This window comes from Typopeltis vanoorti, chromosome 9 (assembly GCF_054136105.1).
Source record: "Typopeltis vanoorti isolate ZY-2024b chromosome 9, IOZ_Tvanoo_1.0, whole genome shotgun sequence".
NCBI classification, from domain to species: Eukaryota; Metazoa; Arthropoda; class Arachnida; order Uropygi; family Thelyphonidae; genus Typopeltis; species Typopeltis vanoorti.
The window spans coordinates 62,332,903-62,359,422 of NC_143557.1; the positions used below are offsets into that span (position 1 = coordinate 62,332,903).

At 35.4% G+C, this 26,520-nt stretch overlaps 1 protein-coding gene across 3 annotated transcripts in view; it reads left to right on the forward strand.

Annotated features, from left to right (window-relative positions):
- The window catches only part of dpa (disc proliferation abnormal), a 238,270-nt gene that overhangs the window by 30,280 nt on the left and 181,470 nt on the right, over window positions 1-26,520 (forward strand). For all 3 annotated transcript variants that reach the window (XM_090398134.1, XM_090398132.1, XM_090398133.1), the window contains exon 4: window positions 14,382-14,495. In XM_090398134.1, the coding sequence (XP_090254260.1) occupies window positions 14,382-14,495 (114 nt within the window). The remainder of the gene's footprint in view (window positions 1-14,381; window positions 14,496-26,520) is intronic.

Below are 26,520 nucleotides of genomic sequence, written 5' to 3' on the forward strand. Positions count from 1 at the left end.
TAACAAAATTAGCAGAATTAGGCTCCACAGTAGCCTAAAAAAGTAGAAAAAGAAATAAGTCTAAAGCAACCACTATCATTTCATACAATATCAAGGAAACAGGCACACAAACAGAGGTGAAATTTAAAAAAAAAAAAAAAAGTAACCTTTTTATGAGAAGAGGTTCTCATTAGCTAATCTAAACAAGTGGTCACAGGGTCCAGTACTAGATGAAAATTTGGAAATACCATCTGTCTTACCTGAAGAAGTAAAAATGGCTATCCATCATATGAAAACTGACCGGTTATCAAGAATTGACTGTATAAAATCTGATGAATTAAAAATGGATGGACAAGTACTCTTTAAAGCTCTAACAGAAAGATTTACTCGATATATACAATTACAGAAAGCACCCACTGAATGGAAAACATCAAAGACCATAATTCTACATAAAAAAGGCAATAAAGAAGATATCAGTAATTATAGACTCATCTGTTTATTATCACACACATACAAAATATTCACCAGAGTCATTCTAAACAGAATACAAACCTCCATCAATGAAAATAGCTGCAAAGAACAGGCTGGTTGCAAAAAAGAAGCTTTTCAACAGTAGACCACATTCTGACTTACTCAATTAACAGAAAGATACAGGGAATACCAAATGGCACATTGCTTTCTTTTTATAGATTTTAAGAAGGCATTTGACACTGTTGAACATAACAAAGTAGATTTACTTTTTTTTTATTCCAAGCTTTAATAGAACAAGGAGTAGAAATAGCATATATCCAGCATGCATATCAAAAGATTCCAAAAGAATGGAAACTGGAGCAGTAATAAATATTCACAAAAAAGGTTCCCAAGGACAAATGTGGAAATTACAGAGGCATTACTCTCTTAATAACAGCATCTAAACTATATGCAAACATTTTAAACAACAGACCAATTAAATATACAGAAAATTATTTAGAAGAAGAATAGTGTGGTTTTAGAAGAGGGAGAGGATGCACAGATATTTATCCTGAACATTTGATGTCCTGCAGTCCTAACATCCAAGCAATGAGGTCATCTTCTAGAGGATATTGGTGTCGAAAGTGAAACTTTCTTCCCTTTTCCTGTTTCATTGATCATGTAGGAAGAAGTATTTGCTGTTACTACTCATAAGTTGACAATCTTTCTTTTGCAGATTGTCCACTTAACCACCAAACAGAATACACACACTCTTCTCTACCATCCTAACACCCTCAGTCCCCTAATAAATTTTCTAGATTACTGGAATTTTAAGCTCTCTTCTTGGTAACTTTCACCATAACCTTTTGCAAGTTGACTTTTCTACAGAATGTTCTTCCACTAACTGTCTCAAGTCCATTTATAGTATTGCTAAAAGAGATGGACTCCTTGCTTGGGTTCATGATTATTTTCACTCATCTGATCCAAACTGCTCTTACAAAATAACTAAAATAATTACTGTGGCTTTGGTGCTGTTCAGAAGAGCAGTTCACTTGCTTGATGACTTTTTTGTCACAAATTCTCTCCACCCATTATTGTCTCACAGGTATTAATTTTCTTCCCTTTGTGTCTTTTCTCTGACTACTTCCATAAATGATGTTCAGTGAAAATGGAATCCAATTCTAATGGAATGTTCAGTGGAAATGGAAACCAATTCTAATGGAATGAAGCCTCCTTTTCCACTTAAACTCTCCCTCCTTCTCATTCCATTTAAAACAGAATCACTTAATCGTAATCTCCAAGATTCAAGATTTTGGTGAAATTGTAATGTTTTTCTCACTTGGTTCCAAAGCAAATTATACTTGTTAAGAAATTTTATTTTTGTTTAATCGTTTATCCTAATGCGTAAGCAAACAAAGTTGGCATATAGTATTAGGCTATTTGTATATAACGGCTGTTGACTTCACAAATTGCTTCATTATCTCATAATGCAACGTACACTTTCCTTTTAGACATGTATATTGCTATGCATTATGGGAGGGGTTACTACCCACTATGGTTTTGATGTTTTTTGAGGTCTCACAATGGGAGCAAGACCCATGAAGATACAGACATTGAATTAATACAAAAGTGATATGTTTTCCATATACAAGTAGTAGCAGCAGTATATCACCTCAAGGAATTGTGCTTTGCATTGTGTGATACTGAGGCAATTCAGTGTGAGGTCAACAGCTTCTGTATACAAGTAGCCTGGTATTGAAGACGTGTAAACTTTCTTTACTTACACTTGGATAAAGGATCAATCAGGAATATAATTTCTTGGCAGGTAGATTTACTTTGTAACTCAATGAAAAAGTTTTCTAAACTGTAATTTTCAATATTCTGGTCTTGATTATTTTAATAAGATAATACGTTTTTTCTGTTTATTGCTTTCTTTAATTGTTCTATTAGGGTATACATAGAGGTTATAGGCAATTAATGCAGCCAGCTTGCCACTCCTCTGCTACATAGCTCCTAATAGGATGGAGCCACTAACCCGAGAGCACTATCTCTCTCTGTGGATAGAGGCTTCTTCTAACATAAGATACCATTGCATTTTGCAGCTGCTCTTGACATGGGGTGCAGATGCTGTGGAGTGCTTTTAGACACTAGGTAGTGGTCCTGCCCAGTTCTGTCAGCTAAATCAGTTTCAGTTATTTCAATTATGGCTCAGGCTTTAGACAGCTTTGTACTCACTTTGGCACAACACCTTATAGGATTCTTGTAGGCATTTTTTTGTGTCAACGATGCCACTCACTGACTCACCACATCCTGGTAGTGTTGCTGCTGTTGGTCTGGGACTGCTTATTGGTTATTTGCAACTAGCCACCATATCTGATGGTCTTTCTTCTATCCTCCACTTGGGACTTGCCTGGTAGTAGTCAGCTCTACCCCAAACAAAGCAGTAAATGCAGAAAATACAGAATGAGAATTAACTTGAACAAAACAAAAGTAATGAAAATCGGAAAAGAAGAAGAAAACTTAGCAAGAAATCTCAGAGAACAACCACTAGAACGAGTAAAAAGTTACGTATATCTTGGCAGCCTTATTACAAATAAACTAAATAACCTTGAACCAGTAAAGCACAGATTCAGTATGGGATGGTCAGGCACGAACAAAATAAATAAGATATGGAACAACAGCAATATAACGAGAGGCATGGATGTCATAAAATTTTATTGAAAATCCTTGGATTCAAATCCTGGCTAGGATGCAAGGAACTTTATAAAGGATTTTCAGCTGAGGTTGAGTTAATCACTCTCAAGGAGAAGTGACACTAGAAATTGAAGTTTTTCATTCTACAAAACATGCAAATCATTTGGAGAACACATGAAAGTAAGAGACACTGCCTCAGCTTGTTGCTTTGGCCACAGTTTCACCCAATTTCAATCCCTCTAGTGACCAAACTATGAATTAAACACATATGCAGAGAAGCCTAAGTAGTTTATTTCATACTGCTTATGTTGGTTTATTTTATTTAAAACAAAAAAGGGCATTTTTTTTTTTTCTTTTAGGAAGCACCTGTATTTTATAATTATTTTATATAACCCAGCACTGCTGTGTTTATTTATTGTGAATATCTGTTAAAAATACTTTCACAGCATTGTGAAAGTTTTTAATACTTTCACAATGCTGTTTTGAAAAGGCCAAATTCCACTTTTTTTTTTTTTTTTTTTTGCAGATTTATTGCCATTTTATAACCAGGAAAATTCATAAAGGGAATTTACTTTTTTCTTCAACTTCTCCTCTCCCTTTTCAAAATTTTTTGCAGTGCATTTCTTGCTTTTACCAGTTTGACATCTTTTTTTTAAACACTTATTTCCAATTCTAAGCTTTTTTGTATTAGTATCTAGAATATTTTTGAGTTTAATCTTCTCTTTCTTCCATTTCTTCATTTGTTTTTATGTTATTCAACAGGACATACTGATTTACTTAGCCGTAATGTCCATATGATTTCATACTTCTTTATCTTCTAAGGGGTATTCAAAGAACTAACAACCCTTATCTGCTTTCCTAGGTATAAACCCAAATCTTTGACACATTTAAGGGTGTATAAAAATGCTGTGTGCCTGAAACTTAGTGTGTTTCAGACTGATCTAAAGTACTGTTAACATCTTTGCAGAACATAAGAAATGTTTATTTCTTATGTTCCATGATTATTGTTAGTCAGGACTAGCAGACCACATGTTGGATTTTGAACACCTGGGATCACTCTGTATTAAAAGGGGGAAGGGGAACAGTGGTATTGTATAGATACTGTTACAAATTTGAGAGATTAGTTTCAAAGTTGGCATCATTAGCAGTGAAGTACTCCTCTTATCTCAGCAAATAAGATTGCATTAATTGCCAATAAATTGGGAGACTTATTTTAAGACCACTTTCAGCTTGGACAAGGACAGTTGAAGAGGAGTTGACTTCCATATCATACATAGTTATGAAAAGATGAAGGAATTGGAAAGCATAGTGGGATAGGCACAGAGTTTGTGTTGGGTCATTGTTAACAATATCTGAGCAGTTCTTCTGGGTATTTTGCCCGTCTAAATTCTGGTTTTACTTGAGTCTTGGCTTTTTATTTATTTATTTATTTCAGTATTAAGGTTTACTTGGGATCGCTATTGTCATTTATTGTTTTTAAGGTATTGTGGTAACATTTAATCTTTTAATGGATAAAAAACCTGTTAATATTACTGTTCTGGAACATTTAGAATTCCTTTGTTGCTTATGCCTAAGGGTCAAAGGGGTGCTTAAGGGTCAAAGCTGTATAAAGTCAAAGCTTTAAAGGCTATGTGGAGGTCTCCTGAGAGGAGACCTCCACATAGCCTTTAAAGGAATGCAGAGAACTGTTCAGGGCTTCTGACCTAATGTCCAATCCTCACCTTCTCGTGGTGCACCCTGTTGGGTATCAACCTGGATACTGAACGAATGAGGATGGGCTGGCAATTTGGGATTTATCTAACCAAATTGTATTCTTATTGGCTTAAACCAATATAGAAAATGATGGTACAACATGACAAAATTTCATGCCGGCAGGGGCTTCGCCCGGTTTAACAAGCCCCCCCCCCGTTGTTTTCACCATTGAACCAGGGTGAACAGTGAAAAGTCAGCTACTGGAACAAATCTGAAAGCACACCTCAACTCAACATCACCAGAGTTAAAGATTGGTACTATCAACATAAGCAGCCTGAATGGCAAAGAAATGGAGCTAGATGAGGAATTAGATAAGTACCAGATCGATATAATAGGGGTGACTGAAAAAAAAGACAAAAACTGGTGAGCTCTTTCTGAGCAATAATACAAAATGTTATATTCATGCAATAACAATCAAGGAAAAGAAGGAGTAGCCATAGTATTCAACCCCAAATATGAGGCTAATCTTCTTGCATGGCAGGCAGTCTCAAGTAGAGTGATGTGGGCAAATATCTGAATGGGCAATTGAACAATGAGACTTATTTGTGCTTATGGTCCCACAGAAGGTTCTACTAAAGTAGAAGTGGAGGAATTTTTTGATGCTTTAGAGAAAGCAACTGACACAATGAAAAAGGAAAAGTTGGTCATTTTTGGGGATCTAAATAGCAGAATAGCAAATGATTGTCAGACATACAAATACATTTTGGGAATATTTGGAGAAAAGAGCAAAGCTAATAATAATGGCAAATACCTGTTGGATTTCTGCTCAGGTATTGGACTGGTTATTACTAACATCATGTTCCAACATAAAAATAAAGTACAGGAAGATGGTTTAATGTTAAATCTGGTGTGAGACAAGGATGTACATTATCCCCTTTTATTATTCTTTATCTATATGGATCACATTATGAAGGAAAGTGGTATTAAACATGATATCAGAATTGGAGATGTTAATGTCAGCTTTATGAGAACGATGTTGTATGTCTAAATAAATCCGCTACAAGTTTGCAAGGTTCCCTGACTAAATTGAATAACTGTTGTAATAGATATGGTATGAAGGTCAGCATTAAAAAGACAATGAAAATAGGTAGAATTGTTGAAAATGTCAACTGCGTTGTGAACAGGGAACCTGTGGAACAAGTAAAACATTTCAGCTACTTAGGCACAATTTTTAGTGATGATGATGGTAAATTAAATATGGAAATAGACAACAGAATCAACAAAGCTGGTATGGTAGGAAGTCAATTGAATAAATTCATATGGAAGAAGAGAGAAATTAGTTTGAACACTAAATTAGCTGTATACAAGACAATGTTCAAACCAGTTTTAACTTATGGATCTGAGAGCTGGATTAGAAGTAAAAGACTAGAGACTGCAGATATGAGAGTCCTGAGAAAGATTAAAGGTGTGAACAGATGGCATCAATGGCAATATCATATTAAAAACGAGGATATTAGGAAAGAACTAGACCTTGTCAGCATCCAGGAATGTGTTAGCAGAGCTAATCTCAGGTGGTATGGTCACTTAAACAGAATGGGCAAGGAAAGAATAGCAAAGCAAGTGTTCTCTGCCAGGTTGGCAGGAAAACGACCCAGAGGAAGACCAAGATATAGGTGGATTGATACGGTACGAAGTGCCTTAGACGATAGAAATATAAGATCTGATAATGTTGGAGTCTTGACAAGTAACAGACTAATTTGGAGGAAAATTGTAGATAGGAAGTTAGTAATGATGCAGTTTTTTTCATGTAGTACTATCATATCCTGTATGGTACATATCCCTTGAGGGTACATATCAGGAATTGGTGATTTTTTCTCATGTAATCTGAATTACTATGGATAAACTAGTTACCCTGAAGCAAGGTATGAAGAAATCTAGAATACACTGCTGTAATAAATGTCAACAAACGACCCTTTATTGGCACGTTTCCTATAAATTTGCCATAAGCCTTTTTGCACACTAGCCAAATGTGTATAAGAATGTCTTTTACAATTTTCTGCATTCGGGAGATATAACTAGTAATGAAACATGACCTGACTGTGCCATTGTTAAAATATATCATGTTATATATTTATCTTATTCCTTTTATGTTATTTCTCATACAAACTCCTCTTTTATATAGTTCTTTATGTGTGCCTAACTTGACCCTACCTAGGAATGATTCCTTTTCGGACACTGGCAAATTTATATTTTTTTACTGTGCCAGCCAGTATCCTATAACATGAGTTTATTCAGGTTCCGGGAATATTCCTAGATTGGTTGGCATTCACTCCACACTGTAAATAGATATCGGTACTAATTGCAATCATGGCCAATGATCTATTACTCAAACACATTCATCAAAAACCCTCCCGCTATGGTTCTTATTTTTGCAAGTGGTAATTTGAAATCTCGAATTCAGGCATGAGTCAGGTATATGCAACAAAACATGTTGATTGGAACAAATGACAATTACAACTAAAATTGGATTAAACTACTAATACTTCCAAATCTCTTACTAGGTTAATATCTCATGCTGTGCTAGTTACACAATGCTAAACTCATCAAAATTGCACTCAGGTCACAATACTAATCATACAAAACAATAGAACTAAATGACGATATTTATGCAACTTGTTACTATCTGATAAAGATCATCCACTAAATACAAATACACATATATTTTTAGTCACATGCATCTATATAGATTCATTTCTGACATTTCTTTGTTCAACAGAATTATGCGATCTGAAATTACGAATTCTTATCAGAGACCTCTATGGATTGTCCACATAACTTAATCTAACATTAATTTCTATCTCTTTCAAAACATACAGCAAAGGTCTACCCAGTTCTTTCCGAATGTCTGTTAACTGCCACGTGTTGTTCGGGTCATCCTTCAATCTGTTGTCTCGGTGCCCGACTTATGGCTACATCGTCCCTTCTACATTTTCCGAACTCGAACTTATTACTGCCTCGGGGTTATCTCCTCTCCTTATTGAATGAGACATCCAACGACTGGCACATTTTCTCCATAGGCCGATGATTCATAAGCAGCTCGTCATGGGACCTTGTTCAGCATACTCAGAACGACTGCCCACTGTCCAACATCATAGGACCCTGGCTGGTCCTTTTTCCGTCCACTGGTCAGGAATCCTCGAGGTGAAGTCAGGAACAAAAAGCCCCGCAATATAGTGTGTATTGCCTTATATTCTCTCTCTTCTTTTTTGTACGACCCTTAAATTTTTTGCCCTCAAGATCATCCTCAATTTCCTTACTGCCGTTAGGTGCTGTATTCTAGGGAAGCGTGCTTGCGTCATCCTCCGCGTATGCAGTACTGTTGGATTGTGATAGAGTGGAATTTTATGAACTCCTATCTTATCACAATCTAACATGGGTTTCCAAACAAAAAAAAGGGAAATAAATACAATAAATTGCCTCTAAGTGTAAAATAAGTAATATGTATATGTATATCAAGTGTGTTCTGTTATGAAAAGGTTAAATAAGTATATATTTTGTGCCATTCGCGAATGAGGTTAAATTAATATTAAAAATGTAAAACATTATCAGAGCTTTATAAAATAACATGTATAAAAGAATTATAGAATGTAAGCACAAATTCAACAGTTGGGGGGGGAGTCAAGTCCAAAGGTCACGGAGCCGTAGCGCGAGAGAGCGGCTTGCCCCAAGCAAACAACGTGACACCAGCGTACGTGCAATAGCGGGGGAGAGATATGGACGCCATGACATAGTAGCACGTGTGAGTTGGCTGGACATCGAAAAGGGCGAGAATTGCCGAGAAAGAAAGAGGGAAATATAAGGGTCATGCGACCCTGTAACAAGGCTTTTTTTTTTTGTTCTTGGATCTCAGGTGTGTTCCTCTTTCTCGTGGGGGAAGAGGGTGACGGTGCCTCGGTATCGAAAAAATCCCGATAGGCAGCTACGGTCTTGGCGGCCGTATCCTCCACGAAAAGAAGCAAGTCCGGCTGTCCACAGAAGGCCAGTTTCCTGTGAACCTATGAAGCACTAAAGAACCAAAAAGGGAAGATAAGTAAACTTTGTTTGTGTTACATTGATTATGAATGAAAGATTTGTGTCATGTTAATATGTTATAGAAGAAGAACATTAATGATATAGGATTGTATTGTTATCACTTTAGAAGAATATCGATTTTAACCTTACTATCTGTCGTTGTGTTAAAGTTCGCCTTTATATTGAATGAAGTTAAGGATATGTTAGAGTAAAGAATTGGCAAAAGTATAAAGAGATTGTGAAAGATATGAATGTTATCTTGTGTAGTCTGACAGAGCTATGGAGTTTTAGATTGATTGTGATAATAGTACATGACTAATGCATTAACGAAGGTTAATATAATTCTTACTTTAGGAAGCTACTGTATAATATTTTATGAGTGTAATAGTAGTGTTTGAATATTATATACCTTGTCTGGAACTCCCTTAAGATGGGATTTTAATTTATGTTATTATGTGTATCAACTTTTGAGTATAATAAACCTTGCTCTTGATTCTAACAAAGACTTTCTGTGATTTCTGGAATCCGATGCACCGTTTATAAAATATTAATGCGAACCTATGCGGGATATTAAAAGGGTATATTTTGGCCACGTCTGCAGAGTTAATAGGTATCGTTAAGTACTGTCCTGAGAATACTGTTCTGGTTGTTAATATTAATTAATCTAATAGCGCTAAGTGGCGCAGCGAAACAAATAAATTTCTTGGCGTTTTACGAGAGGTAAATCTCAGACACTCTGATACTCTGGTACTGCCTCGATCTCGAGGAAATTCCATTGTCCCTCAGAGGTACCACGTGCTACCCGATAGAGTGTATTACGGAGATATAGCATGAAAGGTTAAAATAGTTGTGATAAGGAAGAAAGCGACACAACAGTACCCTGCGTCGTTATGGACGACATGTGCGTTTCAGAAGCGACCTTAGCACTGGTGCTCTTTACTGTCTGGCGATTTACGAAGTTCCAGACAGCTTAATAGGACAAAATTTAACTACTATTTCCTTCTTACAAAAATCATAATATCTGATAATTTTCCAGTTTAGTTTTTTGACTATAATTATTTCTGATACAATTCATATACTATTACACAATTTCCTATACAACAAATCAGAACTTTCTGCTGGTGAGCAGGTATTATCTAAGTCAGCCAGAATTCTCATGTTAGATTCTGAATGAATAATTTCTTTAAATTCGTCCATTCAGGATCTAACACCATATCATGGTCTAGTTCTCACTGACATTTTTGGAGCTTGTAAATAATATTTTGTTATGTATCGTTGGGTTTAACATGTGCTTTACACATGGTACTTTTATTAAAAAGATACTGATGGAACTATCAAATGTGGTGTATATATTGATTTGTGCTTCGTTTAGGATTTTGTAATAAGAACTGCTGATCAGGTCTGATTCCAGTTTCCCACTTATATTGCTCCTAATTAGCTAGTTCTAAGTAATGTACACAATTTGTAAAAGATGGCCTCACAGATAAAAGAGATGTGACAGTAATCATTGATATGATTACTGTCACATCTCTGAGGATTATACTGTAAAACAGCACATTTCATACTGACACTTATTCAAAACTTGAAAGACATCCTACTCATGAACTGCAAATCCATTTACTTAAGACCAATATTTTTTGGAGGGGTGATGTGTAGTGCACGAGCATCTTTATTAGCAGTGATGTGTGACAGATGCAATTCATTTAGAAATTGTCCGCTCGGTTAGCCAGCCTAGTGACTCTGCACTTCACAACCATATGCCTGGGGAAGGAGTGTTCTGGGTTCGATTCCCATCACCGATGTGAGGAGCTTAAGGATCTTCCTCAGCCATAGCCAAGTTAGCTGGTCTTGGGTTGGACAGTAGTTTTCTCTCCAGTTTATCTGGGTTTTTTCATCCCAGAAGCAGGCAAACCGACCCTGTGAACACACACATACGGAACTACAGCCATAAATACTTAACCCCCCCCCATGAGGGGCTCAACTCGCCCCAATAGGGACAGGGAAGAATAGGGAAGAAAACTCCATATGAATAAATAAATTTAGAAATTAGTAATATTCAGTAATTATTTGCACATTTACCTATTATGCAAATAAGCTTAGTTATTTAATAAAATTATATTTTCATGATGTCTGTTGTAAAGATATTTGCTGTATAAAACATTTTTTTATATTTGCTGTATAAAATTTTTATTAAAAATTATCATGTACATTTTACAGCTAAGCTATCAGCTAACTTTTATTCCCTTATAGAGAGTAGGTGAGGTCTTTTAACCCTATCTAGCTTTTTGGAGACTGAGTGGGAAGTTCATTCTCCACCAGTAGCCAATCAGAGATAGCTGGCCCATGACTATCACTAATTATAAGCAGCAACCAATGAAGAAGTGGAAAAACAAATGCTGCCATCTCTTCGTACCTAACCCTAACAAAATACATTACTGTCTGAAATAATGTAGGTTCAACGGTCAATTTTCTTCACTTTTTGTCCCTGAGTTTTGGGGGACAAAACTCAGGGACAAAAAACCTGAGTTTTGGGGGACAAAAATCTACTTGTCTGTGCCAGAGATCGACTAACTCGAGGACCAGTCAAAGAAAGGCTTAGAAAAAGTTCCTCCATTCAGCGACTAGACTTGAACTAAAGTCCAACTTCAAGTGGCCTAGTGCAGGGGATGCAAGTGCCACTTCCACTGGGCTTTTTTTTATACTTTTTATATATCTAGAAGAATATGAAGAATATATTTTACTTCAAGAGGCCCAATAAGTTTGGTTTAGCCAGCCATGTATTATCTGCTAGACATAGAATTCATTGAAACGAAACTAAAATTCTACCTAAAAGTTATTTTCTTCTTGAAATATTATATAAAGAAAGTTGTGAAGCTCATATTCATAAGTTGAATCTCAATAGAAATAATTCTGGAAGCTTTTTTCATTTGGTTAGACTATAATAAATTTAGTTTAATCCTTTATCCAAGTCTAAACAAACAAAGTTTGCACCTTAAGTATCTTCAGGACTGAAGCAACTCGTGGTAAAGGTGCACTAAGCTCTCATCACTTGTCTTAGTATCTCCCATAATGCAAAACACATCTCCTTGCAGACATGTATAATGCTATGCATTAAGAGAAGGGCCACTACCCAGACCAGTTTTGTCCTTTATTGAGGTCTTGTCAGTGGGAACCAGACCCAGAGGTGGTGATACTAAGGTGGAAGTCGTGGAGAAGTCATATTTACCTATACAAGTTGCAAAAAGGTGTCTCACCTTATTATTAAATTACTCTGGATTTAGAGAAAGATGTTGGAAGTTTTTTTTTTCACTTGGTTAGACTATAATAAATTTAGTTTAATCCTTTATCCAAGTGTAAGCACACAAAGTTTGCGCCTGAAGTATCTTCAGGACTGAGGCAACTCGTGGTAAAGGTGGACTAAGCTCTCATCACTTGTCTTTACCATAATTCAAATATGCATTATGGTAATATGGCATCAGGTAAATATGACGTCTCCATTACTTCCACCTTAGTGTCACCATCTCCGGGTCTGGTTCACACTGATGAGACCTCAATAAAGGTCAAAACCAGTCTAGGTAGTGGCCCTTCCCTTAATGCATAGCATTATACATGTCCACAAGGAGATTTGTTTTGCATTATGGGATATACTAAGGCAAGTGATGAGATCTTAGTCCACCTTTACCACGAGTTGCCTCAGTCCTGAAAATACTTCACGTGCAAACTTTGTTTGCTTACACGTGGAGAAAGTATTAAATTAAATTTATTAAAAATAATTTCCTTCAACTCCCAATTTCTGGAGGTCATCCTAGGTAACACTCATTATTAATTATTGTAAAAAATTACAATAATTAATATTATAATTATTTAAATTACTTCTCTATATTCGAATAGTTTGTAGATTGGGTTCTGTCTAGTTGATAGCATATATTGTCACATGCTTGTAATTTTATGCATTTTATTGTGATTATCTCTTTTCAGCTATATTGACAATGGCTAGGAAAACTAGCAGAAAATTCTACAAATAATAAATATTTTCTTAAAGTGTGATTTCGTTACTGGATAATAATTTTATTGTTTATCAGACTATAAAGTAAAATTGTATGAAAATAATTTTTTTAGTTTTCTTTTTATATTCTTTAAATTTTCAATTTTTCTTGTTGGCAAAGAATGCGTACCGATACTTATTGTTTTATTAAAAAACATTGCATAGGACTATTTCAGAATATACAATGAATTAGTTTAACATGGATCTTCTCATCCACCTATCCCTTGTATATATTGAGCTGTAAAAGTTTTACAGTTGGTGCAGTAATAATTCAGGAGCCTTCTCAGAAGGTTGAATTCTGCACAATTGCAGCAGAGTTCTGATAGTATCATCCATAAAAAGAAATGAAAATTAGTGGAATGTGTCTGCTAAGTGTACCATGTAAGATATATATTTAAGCATACTTGAGAAGAGGGAAACTTAAAGAAGAACAGAATCAGATTTTTACATTAAAACAAATAGGTTAGAAATTATAGGAATAATATAAGGCTCTGTATTTAAATTTTATAGATCTGGAAAAAGCATATGACAAGCTGCTAACAGAAAATATTCAAAATACTATAGTTATATGGTATAAACATGCTATTATATAGAGCATTACAAGCCTGCAGGATTCCTTAATAACTGCAATAACATATTTGGTATGAAAATAGCAAGAAAGACAATTTATGAAAATAGGCCAGAACATTGAAAACATCAGCTGTATCTTGAATGGAATACCTGCAGCATGTAAAACATTTCAGGTATTATGAAGATGGCAAAATTAAATTTAGAAATAGACAACAGAATAAACAAAGCTGGTAAGGAGTCAAAATACTAAATTCTCTGTTTGTATATCAGATTGCTCAAATTAATTTTAACTTGTGGGTTTTTTTAAGAGCTGAGTTAAAAATAAAACACTTGATCAAAGATTGGAGATGGCATTTGTGAGAGTTCTGAGAAAGATTAGGCTAGTGAACAGATGGCATCAATAGCAGAATCATATTAAAAATGAAGATATTAAAAAGTAAGTTGATATTATTAGCATGCAGGCATGCGTGTATAGAGCTAATCTTTGGCAGTATTGACACTTAAACAGAATGGGAGATGAAAGGCAAAAGGGGTATTTTATGCTAGGATGACAAAAAGAGACCTAGATTAAGACCAAGATCCAGTTGAATTGATGCACTTAGAAGGCCAAAAAATTAGATCTGACAATATTGAAGTCCAGCCATATAACAGACTAATTTAGTAGAAAATTGTTGATAGGAAGTTAGTAGTTATGTAAACCTTTGATGTATGTAGCACTTATCATAGTATTCTGTACATCCCTTTGATTGTGATGATTGAACTTGTATCAATCATATTTCTATACTGACCTTGTAATATTTTTATATTGTTTGTGTTTTTTGTTTAGTAAATATTGCTGCATGTTTCTAATAATACTGTAATTATTTTCTAATTACTCAAGCATCTCACTCATCTCACAGAGGAAGTAGTACTAGTAGTGATCTTTTACCACTTCCTTCCTCACCTGCTGAAGGAATCCAACCTCCATCTAGCCAGTTGTCTAGAAATCTTCCAGGTATTTAATCCTTTTATTATATTTCAAAATTAGCATAGGATGTTATTGTCATTGGATTTTTTTTTTAAAGTAATTTTCGTGGTATTATGTGATTCTTCAAGTTTCCACTCTGTAGTTGAAAGTCAATTCTCGCTATAGGAAACACTATTATTGGATACAGAATCAGAAACAAAACCTAGTTTATTTCTGAGGAAACATCATTTTATTGAACTTCCTCACTGTAGTAAACACCGTCATAACATAACAAACTACTGAAAAGTCTTGGCCGTTGACCCATAGATGCAGTACTATGCTAGAAGAGATTAACTATAGCAAACTGTTCCTGTATAAACAAACTATTCCTGTGTCCCTATGATCTTCTAGTATGATGGTCAGATGGATTTTTCATTAGTTTATATATATATATATATATATATAAACTAATGAAAAATCCAAACCAGAGCTTCTCAGTATCAATGTTACAGCAAATCTCTTCTATAAGAAACTGTTTTTGTTTCTGCTCTATAGGGACAGTTAACTGTAATAATGCCTTATGCATCTCAACCCTAAACCATTCCTTTGTATGTGCATATAGTGAGATTAAAATAGTTTTTATTTTGAAGTTTTATTTTGTTTTTAATTTATATCATCAAATTATTTCTTTGCTCCACGTATATATTCTGCATTGAGGGTTGGCTTCAATATCCAGAGTTAGCCATTGCTACTCATTTTACCATTAATGGCTCAAGTATCTGACCATGCCTTCATTGATGAAACACACACACACACATATATTAAATTTTGGTCCTTATTTTAATACATTCTAATTATAGCATACTCCATTATATTGAGCTTGGCACTGTATTAACACTTAAATGGCCTCCATAATGTAGCTGGAAGAGTAGTGTGACATATGCCTTTTAGTTGGGAAAAGACTTTAGTTCTTGCCATAACACAAAGAATCTTTTGTATATGTTGAGTTTTTCTTTCTCTTCAGTTTCTGCCCAAATTGCACATTGGTAAGTACCTGCTAGATTTCTGCTCAGGACATTATTATTATTTTATTATTATTATTATTGTTCCGGGAAACTCCAAGGAGTCGACAGACTCATCGAGGGAGGCCCTAACATCATGTCAAGAACAACTATTCAACATTCACACAGTATCTATCATACCTTGCCTTGAACTCACTCACGGTCGTAGCACCCACAACAGACTCTGGAAGCTTATTCCACTCATTTACCACTCTCCAAGTAAAGAACCTAGCTCTAACACCCTTGTCAACCACGCTCTTGCCCAGCTTCCATGCATGGCCCCTAGTCCTCCCACCACCAGTCATATTTTCAAAAATATCTTCTGGATCAATCTTATAAAAATCCTTCAGTAATTTGAATGTCTCAATCATATCACCCCTCCTTTGCCTATCGTCCAATTTCTGCAACCCACAAATCTTCAACCTATTCTCATAAGGTTCATTCCACAGACCTGCTATCATCTTGGTCACTCGTCTCTGGACCCTCTCCACTTCCTCCCCATCACGAAGAAACCCTGGTGCCCATAGCTGGGCACAGAAGTCCAGATGGGGTAAATATGACTAACACCATGTTCCAACATAAAAATGTGCACAAATTCTCATGCAGAGAAGATGCAAGCAATAAAAAAAAAAGTCTCAATAACTATGTTAATGTTGGCAATGATATTTTCCAACTGGTTCAGGACACGAGTATCCAGAGGATTTGAAATAGCAAGTGTTGAGCAAGGTAAAATTGAATTTCATATTGAAAATGAGAGTAAGAAAAAATTTTCAAATGAATCAAAGTTGAGTAGCTTTCAGAATTGAACTGTAGACTCAAATACACAAACATCATTGAAGAAAAATGAAAGAATTTGAAAACAAGAACCAAACCTTGGAAGTTCAGTGGAGAAAACATTGATTGATTCAGCCAGAGAAGCATGTGTTGAGATAGTCTTTAAGGATAGAAAAATCAGATCTCTATGATGGACTCAGAAAGTTAAAGAGGCAGTGAAGTTAAAGAACAAAGCATATCTAAAGTTCCTGGCAAGTAAGTCAGCTTGTGCTCTTAGAGAATACAGAAAAAAATGTAAGAAAGTGAAGCACTGCATAAAACTAGCTAAAAAAAATTCATGGGAAGACTTTGATAAGAACATTGAAAATAAATATCAGGAAACTGGAAAAAATATTGTGGAGGCTATTTGAAACGCTTAGAAATTCAGGAAAAAATACTGTGAAAGGTATCCGAGATGATAAAGGTGACTTGAAAACTGAAAGCAAAGATATTCTAGATGCCTGGAGTAATTACTTTGAAAGATTGCTATATGAAACAAGTAGTGATGCGTGATGAATTTTTTGGATTGGAATTTTTATTTGAAATTGTGCACGGCAAAGGACATATGATTGTATAAACATAATGATCAATTAGATTGAGCTTCAGTCACTCACAAGCATTGGCGATGCAAGTGTGTTATTCATAGTTCTCTTCAATTACACCTGAATTTTTTAATTTGTTTTCTTTTTAACTATAACCTTTCACAGTGATTGTGACGTTTAAAGCACATTATCTGAAAGAGACTTTTAAAATGTTAATGGAAGCAACTGATAAAGATGGAAACTTTTCTATCAAAGAAATTTGGAAGACATTCAATATTTTAGATGCATTTCGGGTAATGCAGGGTGTCTGGCATAAAGTTTCCGAAAAAACTATGAGAGGAGTATGGCATTAACTTTGTCCTCAGTGTAATGATAATTTCGAAGGCTTTGAAGACCCAACAAAGTTTGTGAATTCTGAAACTGAAGCGATCACAGGTATAGCTAACCAGTTGCAAATGGAAGTTTCAGAAGGTGATGTTAATGAGCTGCTTCAATCCTAGAGGAACAAGAAAGAAACAAAGAAGAAAAAGACAAATAAGATGATGAATATGAAGCTCCAACTCAGTTTTTTCTTTAAAATGCCTAGAAGAAGCATTTAAACTTCTTGAAAAAGCTGAAGCAATCTTTGAATCACAAGATTCAGACTTTGAACGATTTGAATTTTCCCTCGAAATGAATAATGCTTCTGCTTGCTATCAAACTATATTAAATGAAAAGAAGCAAAAATCAGTGAAGCAGATGACATCTTTGGTCAATAAAGCATCAGTAAAGTCTTTTCTTATCATTTAATATTCACATTATATTTTATATATTCCTTCTTACGAACCTAACTCTTGCTTATAGCATCATTTCTAAGGCAAATAAACTCTCGCTTTACGAATTCCCAATTTATGAACAGCCGCCAGGAACCAATTAATTCGTAAAGGCGGGAACTACCTGTATATAAAATGTGGAAAGTCAGCTGGAGTAGATGAAATTCAGCTAGAAATGCTCAAATACAAAGGTATAATAGTTTTACAGGGACTGCATTCCATAACTCAAAAGATATGGTCAGAGGGGTTGAATTCCAGATTGGAGCAGCTTTCGTGGTACCCATCTTAAAAAAAAATAGGAAAATGAAAATGTGAGAATACAGAGGTATTTCTCTACTGAGTGTTCCTAGTAAGATTTATGCAAGTATATTTGAGAAAAAACGACTAAGAAATATCATGCCAGGGAAGCTTTGTGAAGAACAAGCTGGATTCAGACCAAATAGAGATGAGGTTTCCAGATCGTATTTTCACTTGGGATTATAACAGGGATTTGTATTTAAGTTTTGTTGATCTGGAAAAGGCATGTGACAAGGGTGACAAGAAGAAAGCTCTTCAAAATGCTACAGTTACATGTGTAAATTGCACATTATATCAAGCAATACATAGTTTCTACTTAAATTGTAAGTCAGAAGTTAGAATTGAAGACGATACAGGAAGATGGTTTGATATAAAATCAGGTGTGTGACAAGGGTGCACATTATCTCCACTGTTATTCATTATCTATATGGAACACATTATGAAGAAAAGTGGTATTAAATCTGATATCAAAATTGGTGATGTTAATCTTAACTCTTTACTTTATGCAGTTGAAGTTATACTTCTGAATAAATCAAGTACAAACCTGCAAGATTCTTGACTGAATTGAATAACTGTATTGATAAATGTGGTATGAAAATCAGCAATTAAAAGAGAAAGACAATGAAAATAGGCAGAAACATTGAAAACATCAACGGTATCCTGAATAACAAAGCTATAGAACATGTAAAACATTATCACAATTTAGGCACAATTTTTAGTGAATTTGGTAAATTAAGTATGGAAATAGGCAAAAGAATTAAAAACTGGTATGGTAAGAAGTCATCAACAAATTCGTGACATGTATTCTAAAGGGGTGTACAGGATATGATAGTACTACATGAAAAACTTACATCATTACTAACTTTCTATCTACAATTTTCCTATAAATCAGTCTGTTATCTGTCAAGAATCCAAGTAGAAACTAGGTTTATCAGATCTTATATTTCTGTCTTCTAAGGCACTTTTTACTGTATTAATCTGCCTGAACTTTCTCTGGGTCTTTTTTTCCCTCTGCCAACCTGGTAGAGAACACTTTTATTGCTAATCTTTACTCTCCCATTCTGTTTAAGTGACTTATACCACCTGAGATTAACTCTACTAACATATTCCTGGATGCTAACAATGTCAAGTTCTTTCCCATTATCCTCATTTCTAATATGATATTGCCACTGATGCCATCTGTTCATGCCCCTAATCTTTTTCAGGACTCTCATATCTGTGGTCTGTGGTCTTTGGTCAAGTGTTTTATTTCTAACCGAGCTCTCAGATCCATAAGTTAAAATTGGTTCGAACACTTTCTGTATACAGCTAATTTAATTTAATGTTTAAACTAATTTCTCTCTTATTCTATATAAGTTTATTCAGTTGACTTCCTTCCATACCAGCTTTGTTGATTCTGTTATCTATTTCCATATTTAATTTACCATCTTCACTAAAAATTGTGCCTAAGTTGCTGAAATGTTTTACTTGTTCTATAGGTTTCCCTTCAGCATGCAGTTGATCTTTTCAATGTTTCTATATATTTTTATTGTCTTTGTCTTGTTATTGCTGATGTTTATACCAAATCTATCACAAAAGTTACTCAGTTTTATCAGGAAATCTTGCTGACTTGTACCAGATTTATTTAAAAGTATGACATTATCTTCATAAAGTAAATAGTCGAGATTAACATCTGCAATTTTGATATTAGAATTAATACCACTTTGCTTCATAATGTGATCCATATAGATATTGAATAATGGAGGGGATAATGTACATCTTTGTCCGACACCAGATTCAACATCAAACCATCTTCCTGTACTACTACTACCTTCATTTCTAACTGCTGTATTAAAACTCAAATAAATATTAAGTATTGTTAGATGTAATTCCCCATTGACACCATATAACTGTAGTGTTTTGAATAGCTTTTCTCTTCGCTCCTTGTCATATGCCTTTTCCAGATCTACAAAACTTAAATACAGATCTTTCTTATATTCCCATGATTTCTCAACTGTTTGTTGTAAAGTGAAAATCTGATCCTGTCAGCTTCTATTTGGCCTGAATCTAGCTTGTTCTTCATCAAGCTTCCTTTCCACAATCCTTCTCTACCTTTTCTTAAGTATACTTGCATAAATTTTATGAGGAACACTTAGTAGAGAAATACCTCTGTAATTCTCACATTCAGTTTTATTTCCCTTTCTATATATGGGTACTATGAGAGCTCTACTGCAATCATCTGTCCAGGCCTTCTGAATTATGCAGTACAGCTACTGCAAGAATTTTACCAGCTTCACTGAAAATTGTGCCTAAGTTGCTGAAATGTTTTACTTGTTCTATAGGTTTCCCTTCAGCAGGCAGTTGATCTTTTCAATGTTTCTATATATTTTCTGAGGGTGGTCTGAAAGTTCTCGGCATTGACCATAGATGGCAAAACCAGGCAAGATTTTTTTTTTTTTTTCCTAAGTTGGTACATCTGTCATAAGCATCCATGTGAAATTGCAATTCATTCTATCAAGTAGTTTGTTTTATACAGCTGTCTGAAGCAAAAGTGTTGTCTGTATCCCTTGAAATGGATAAAATTCAGTATTGTGTGGTTATAAAATTCTTTGTAAAAGAAGGCTTAATGCCAAAAAGAAATTCATTCGAAGTTCATGAAAGTTTATGGGCACTCATCTCTTTCGTTTTCAGTAATTAAGAAATGTGCTGCCGACTTTAAATGTGGTCTTGGTCTTCACCATTACATACCAGCCTTGAACATGATCCATGTGAAGGACGTCCAAACGTGTAACAACACCAGAAATCATTGATCAAGTGCATTAATTTCAAAGTGCATGAAATTGCTGAGACTAGACATTTCAAAAGCATGTGGAGGATATAGTTTGCATGAAAAATTGCAAATGAAAAAGCTTTGTGCTTGCTCACAGCAGATCAATAACACACTCGCATGAAAATCTCTGAACAGTGCTTGGAGTGTTTTAACAAAAATAAAACTGATTTTGTGTATCGATTTATTACTGTTGGTGAGATTTTGATTCACCATTACACACCAGAATCCAAACAGCAGTCAAAACAGTGGGCTGACGCCGGTTGTTCAGCACCAAAGAAGACAAAGTCGGTTCCATCAGCAGGAAAGGTCATGGCATCGGTGTTTTGGGATACTAATGGCATTTTGTTTGTTAATTATCTTGAAAAGGGTAAAACAATAACCGGGGATATTATTCCGATCTTTTAATCAGGCTAGATGAAAAAATTTGTGAGAAAAGACCCAGTTTGCAGAAGAAAAAAATCATCTTTCATCTGGACAATGCACCTGCCCACAAAGGTGTTTTGGCAATAGGAAAATTAAGTGATCTACACTATGAATTGTTGGAACATCCACCCTATTCCCCAGATTTGGCTATCTTCGACTTCTATCTCTTCCCAAAACTAAAAACGCTTCCTCGCTGGTCAGTGTTTTTCTTTGAATCAAGAGGTGATTGTAGCTTTAGAGGGATATTTTGCAGATCTTACTGAGAACCACGACATGGACGGGATAACGGCGATGGAGCATCACTGGAATAAATGTATTAGTCTTAAGGAAGATTATGTTGAAAAATAAAAATAATTTTGAAATTATAAATCCGTTTTTTTTTTTTTTTTTCATTGTTAGGCCGAGAACTTTTCAGACCACCCTTGTACTTATGCATTTCTGATCAAGTGTCATCTATTCCTGCTGCCTTTCCACATTTCAGGCTTTTGAATGTCTTCTACTTCAAGTATCGATATGTATTCTTTGATTTCATGCCTGTTGAGTGTTTTTTCTCACTGTGCTAGCACTGATTGTTTCATTCAGCAATTTTTTGAAATAATTCTTCCATACATCAAGGATATCTTTTTCTTCAGTTTTCATGTCATCTTTATCATCTCTAATTCATTTTACAGCAATCTTTCCTTCATTTTCTCATTGTAAGAAAGCTAAACACTGTGGTTTGCTTTCTTACATTTGTGTCTGTATTCTCTAAGGAGCACACAAGCTGACTTATTTGTCAAGAACTTTTGATATGCTTTCTTCTTTTCCTTCACTGCCTCTTTAACTTTCTGTGTCCACCATGGAGTTATAATTTTTCTATCCTTGCAGCCGACTTCACCGCATGCCTCTATGGCTGAATCAGTCAATGTTTTTTTCAGGGCTTGACACTGAATCTCCAAGGTTTGGTTCCTGTTCTCAAATTCTTTAATTTTTTCTTCAATAATGCATGTGTATTTTAGTCTACAGTTCACATCTGAGAGCTGCTCAAGTTTTATTCGCTTTAAAACTTTCTTAGATGTTCTTCTTTTCAATATGAAATTCAATTTTATCCTGCTCAAGACTAAATGATTATTAAATACTTAAGGAATTGGCAGCGTGTACTAGATTATAAATTAAATCAAGCTTAAAAGAAACTTTAATATATATTTTTCAATATTTCAGCAACGTCACATTGCCATCTTCATGGGAACTTAAGATAAAGACACGTGCATCAAGTACTACACAACAGCAAATGAGAAACGAAGTGAGGAAGCTACTGTTTTCCCCTTAGCGGGCTATATTAGATGTTTTGACCTTTGGACTGAAGTTTTCCTGATGTATGTTTCCCAAATTTGGGGCAGTGTTATGCAACCAAATTTGTTGAGGTTTGGCATGTTCCTAAGGGCTGAGGTTGATTCCATGAATAGTCTTTCATACTTGAACTTGCTGCGGTGTATTACTGTGGCTTTCTTCTACCTTATTCTGTGACGAGTATCCAGATCTGCAGGCCCATAGTGGCTGTACTGGTGAAATCTTCACTAGTACAGCCCTTGTGTTCTGAGATTCTGATATTTGCTGTCTTGCCTGTTTGGCCAAAATAGGACAATTTACAGCTGCAAGGGACCTGGTATACACCAGGTAAGTCTAGGGGAAGTGGTTGGTCTTTAGTGGAGTGGATAAGTGATGCCAAGTTTCTATATGGTCTGTAACAAAAGGTCAAGTCATGTTTTTTTAGGATTTGTTTATTTTTTCTGAGGTGCCTCGGATGTAGGGAATGGTGATGGATTTAGAGTAATCTTTTTTCTGAAAGGGGGGAGGGGGTTGTGGATTAGGTTTTAGTATTTTTTGAAGTGTTAAGGATGTGATTTAGTTCAGTGGTTAGGCTTTGTCATTTGAGCAGATTAGTTTTGCTCTGTTGAATAGTGTCTTTGTGAAAACGGTAGCTTCCTCTCTTCGTTTCTCATTTGCTGTTGTGTAGTATTTGTGTTCATGTGGCTTTATCTTAAGTTCCCATGAAGCTGACAACGAGACGTTGCTGAAATATTGGAAAGTATATATATGAAAGTTTGATTTAATTTATATTCTAGTATACGCTGTCAATTCCTTAAGTATTTAATAATCATGTTTAACCAGCGTGTAAGCCTTTCTACAAGAATTACTATCAAGACTAAATGGTGATCACTTCCAATTTTAAATCCTGTGTACACTCTGGTGTCCTGCACCAGGAGACTTTTCTTATTCCTTGCCTCTTCTCTCCATGTGAATTTGTGCACAGTTTTATGTTGGAACATGGTATTAGTAATGACCAGGCCGTGCCCCGAGCAGAAATCCAACAGGTATTTGCCATTATTATTAGCTTTGCTCTTTTCTCCAAATTTTCCTAAAATATTTTTGTATTTCTGACAATCATTTCCAGCTCTGCTGTTTAGATCCCCAACATTTCCTTTTTCACTGTGTCAGTTGCTTTCACTAAAGCCTCAAAAAAAAAAAAATTCTCCACTTCTACCTTAATAGAACCTTCTGTGGGACCACAGGCACAAATAAGTTTCATTGTCCAGTTCCTCATTCTGATATTTGCCCGCATTACTCTACTTGAGACTGCCTGCCATTCAAGAAGACTAGCTTAGTATTTAGTGTTGATTACTATGGCTACTCCTTTTATTGCCTGAATATAACATTTTGTATTTATTTCTCAGAAAGATCTCACTAGTTTTTGTCTTTTTTTGTTTCCGTCACCCCTATTATGTCAATCTGGTACTTATCTAATTCCTCAGCTAGCTCCATTTCTTTGCCATTCAGGCTTCTTATGTTGTTAGTACCTATCTTGAACTCTGGTGATATGAGTTGGGGGATGTTTTAAGATTTGATTTAGTAGCTGTCTTTTTGTGTGATGTGATGGATTCAGTATATTCAGGGATGACATAAAAATAGGAAGGACAAGAGAATACTGCCTATGATCCGAGAGTAATTAAATTCAGAGTAAAAATATCCAAATGGTTGTGGTGATAGTACAAGTAATACAGCAATGATCTGAGGCCATTTGGTTTAACAGGGCTTAGAAAGGAGAAAATACATGAGCATGAAAGGATGGATGTGTGTTTTAAATTAAGAGGGTCAAAATTTTCAATGTCACGACATGATGATAGGAAAAAGGGAATGATGCATGTTGGACAACACCAGGAAAAGTTATGTCTGACAATCATTTCCTACTAAGCTGTTTAGATATGCAACAAGGACCAGCTTTTCTTTTTTTATTGTGTTAATTGCTTTCTCTGAAGCCTCAAAAAATTTCTCCACTTCTACCTTACTATAACCTGTGTGACCATAGGCACAAATAAGTCTCATTGTCCATTTCCCCATTCTGATATTTGCCTACATCACTGTACTTGATATTGCCTTCCATTCAAGAAGATTATCCTTGTATTTAGTATTGAATACCATAGCTACCCCTTCTTTTTCCTGATTGTTATTGTCTGAATATAACATTTTGTATTTATTGCTTAGAAAGAGCACCAGTTTTGTCTTTTTTTGTTTCAGTCACCCCTATTATGTCGATCTGGTACTTATCCAATTCCTCAGCCAGTTCCATTTCTTTGCCATCGAGGCTTTTTATGTTGATAGTTCCGATGTTGAATTGGGATGTGTTTCAGGCTTTGTTCCAGTAGCTGTCTTTTTGCTGTTTGCCCTGGTTCCCTGGCAAAAACAACAAGACCTTGTTTATTTAAATCCTCACCTTCTCATGATGCACCTAACAGGGTGCATCATGAGAAGGTGAGGATTGCCCCATCCTGCATGAAATTCTGCCATGTAGTCAAATCCCAAATTGCCAGGCCATCCTAGTTTAATCCTCATCTTCTCATGATGCACCTAACAGGGTGCATCATGAGAAGGTGAGGATTGCAAATTAGGTCAGAAGCCCTTTCACCGCATTCCTTTATATGCTTTGTGAAGGTCTCCTCTCAGTTATGCAGCATTGACCCTTAATCGCCCTTGTCTGAATCCTGTTACCTTCCCCATTTTCTCATGCCTACAAATTTCTATTCCCTCAATCTCATCTCACATTTGCTCTGACATGCCAAATTCCCAGTATCATCTTTGTTATCTGACTTAGTATAATTTCTCTAGTTTTTTCGTCTCTGAAAATCCAGGTGAAATTTATAAGATAGTGACAGATGTGGTTATATTTAGGCCTTCCATGAAATCATGGAATATTATTATTATCATTACAGTAATGCTTGTTCACAAGTCTTAACTGATGGAATACAAAACATCCATTTCTGAATCTCAAAGTTTCAGATTCAGATTCTGGTATCTGTGTTCATTTGTCTACTTTCAAGATCTTCATTAACCATTGCATTAAACATTGATCTCCTAGCGATTGTTGAGTGGAGTGAGAATAACCTGATTATTTTTAGTGCTGCTAAAATGCAGTTTTGTCTCATTTCTTAGAAGGGAGACCAGGCTTTACTTCATTCTAACTTATGACAATATTCTGCTCGCCAACCAGGATCAATTTGTTCCGTCTTGGATTGTCTTTGACATCTAGCCTATCCTGGCAGGTCCATTGCCTCTTCAGTCTCCAAAAAGTTCGTATTCTTTTTCACTCTAAATAATACTTCACTCCTGCTCAATTCCTGACACTTTATAAAGTCCAAATCTGCCTGACCTTAGAATGATACTGTATGCATATCATTTGGAGTGTTGCACCTAAGAACTTCTTAAGAATGCTTGATTGTATTTAGAAGAGAATAATTCACTTAACTGATGATCCCTGTCTTTGTGACTCCCTCCTGTTGGTGCTTTTCCCACAAATGCATTGTCTTTTTTTTTATAGGTATTTTCATGTGTGCTGCTCCACTTAACTAGCCAATACCATTTGTCCTCTTTCTTCTAATTATGTATGAACACAAGCATTTGCTGGTCAACACCATATACAGTTCATCGTCAAATTTATCGAATCAACTTCTCATCTAACTACTTGTCTACTTACAGCACTGCGTGTGGACAAGTAATTAGAGAGAAGAAAGGAATATAAATATGTTGATGATTACAACCCTCAGGTCTTCAAAAATCACAGCAAATTCCTTTCTTCTATCTGACCACATCCCTACACTTACAGCACTGAATGTCATAGGTCTTGGAACTTCTCTCTCCTCTGTGTATGTTTGTGGGGGGGGGGAGACAGATTTAAAAAAAAAAAAAGCTTTTCGTTGTATTCAAATTTCCTGAAGAGCCACAGCATAGACACCAGTCCTAAATAACATCTCTGCAATTGCAAACAACTGAATATCTCCTTAC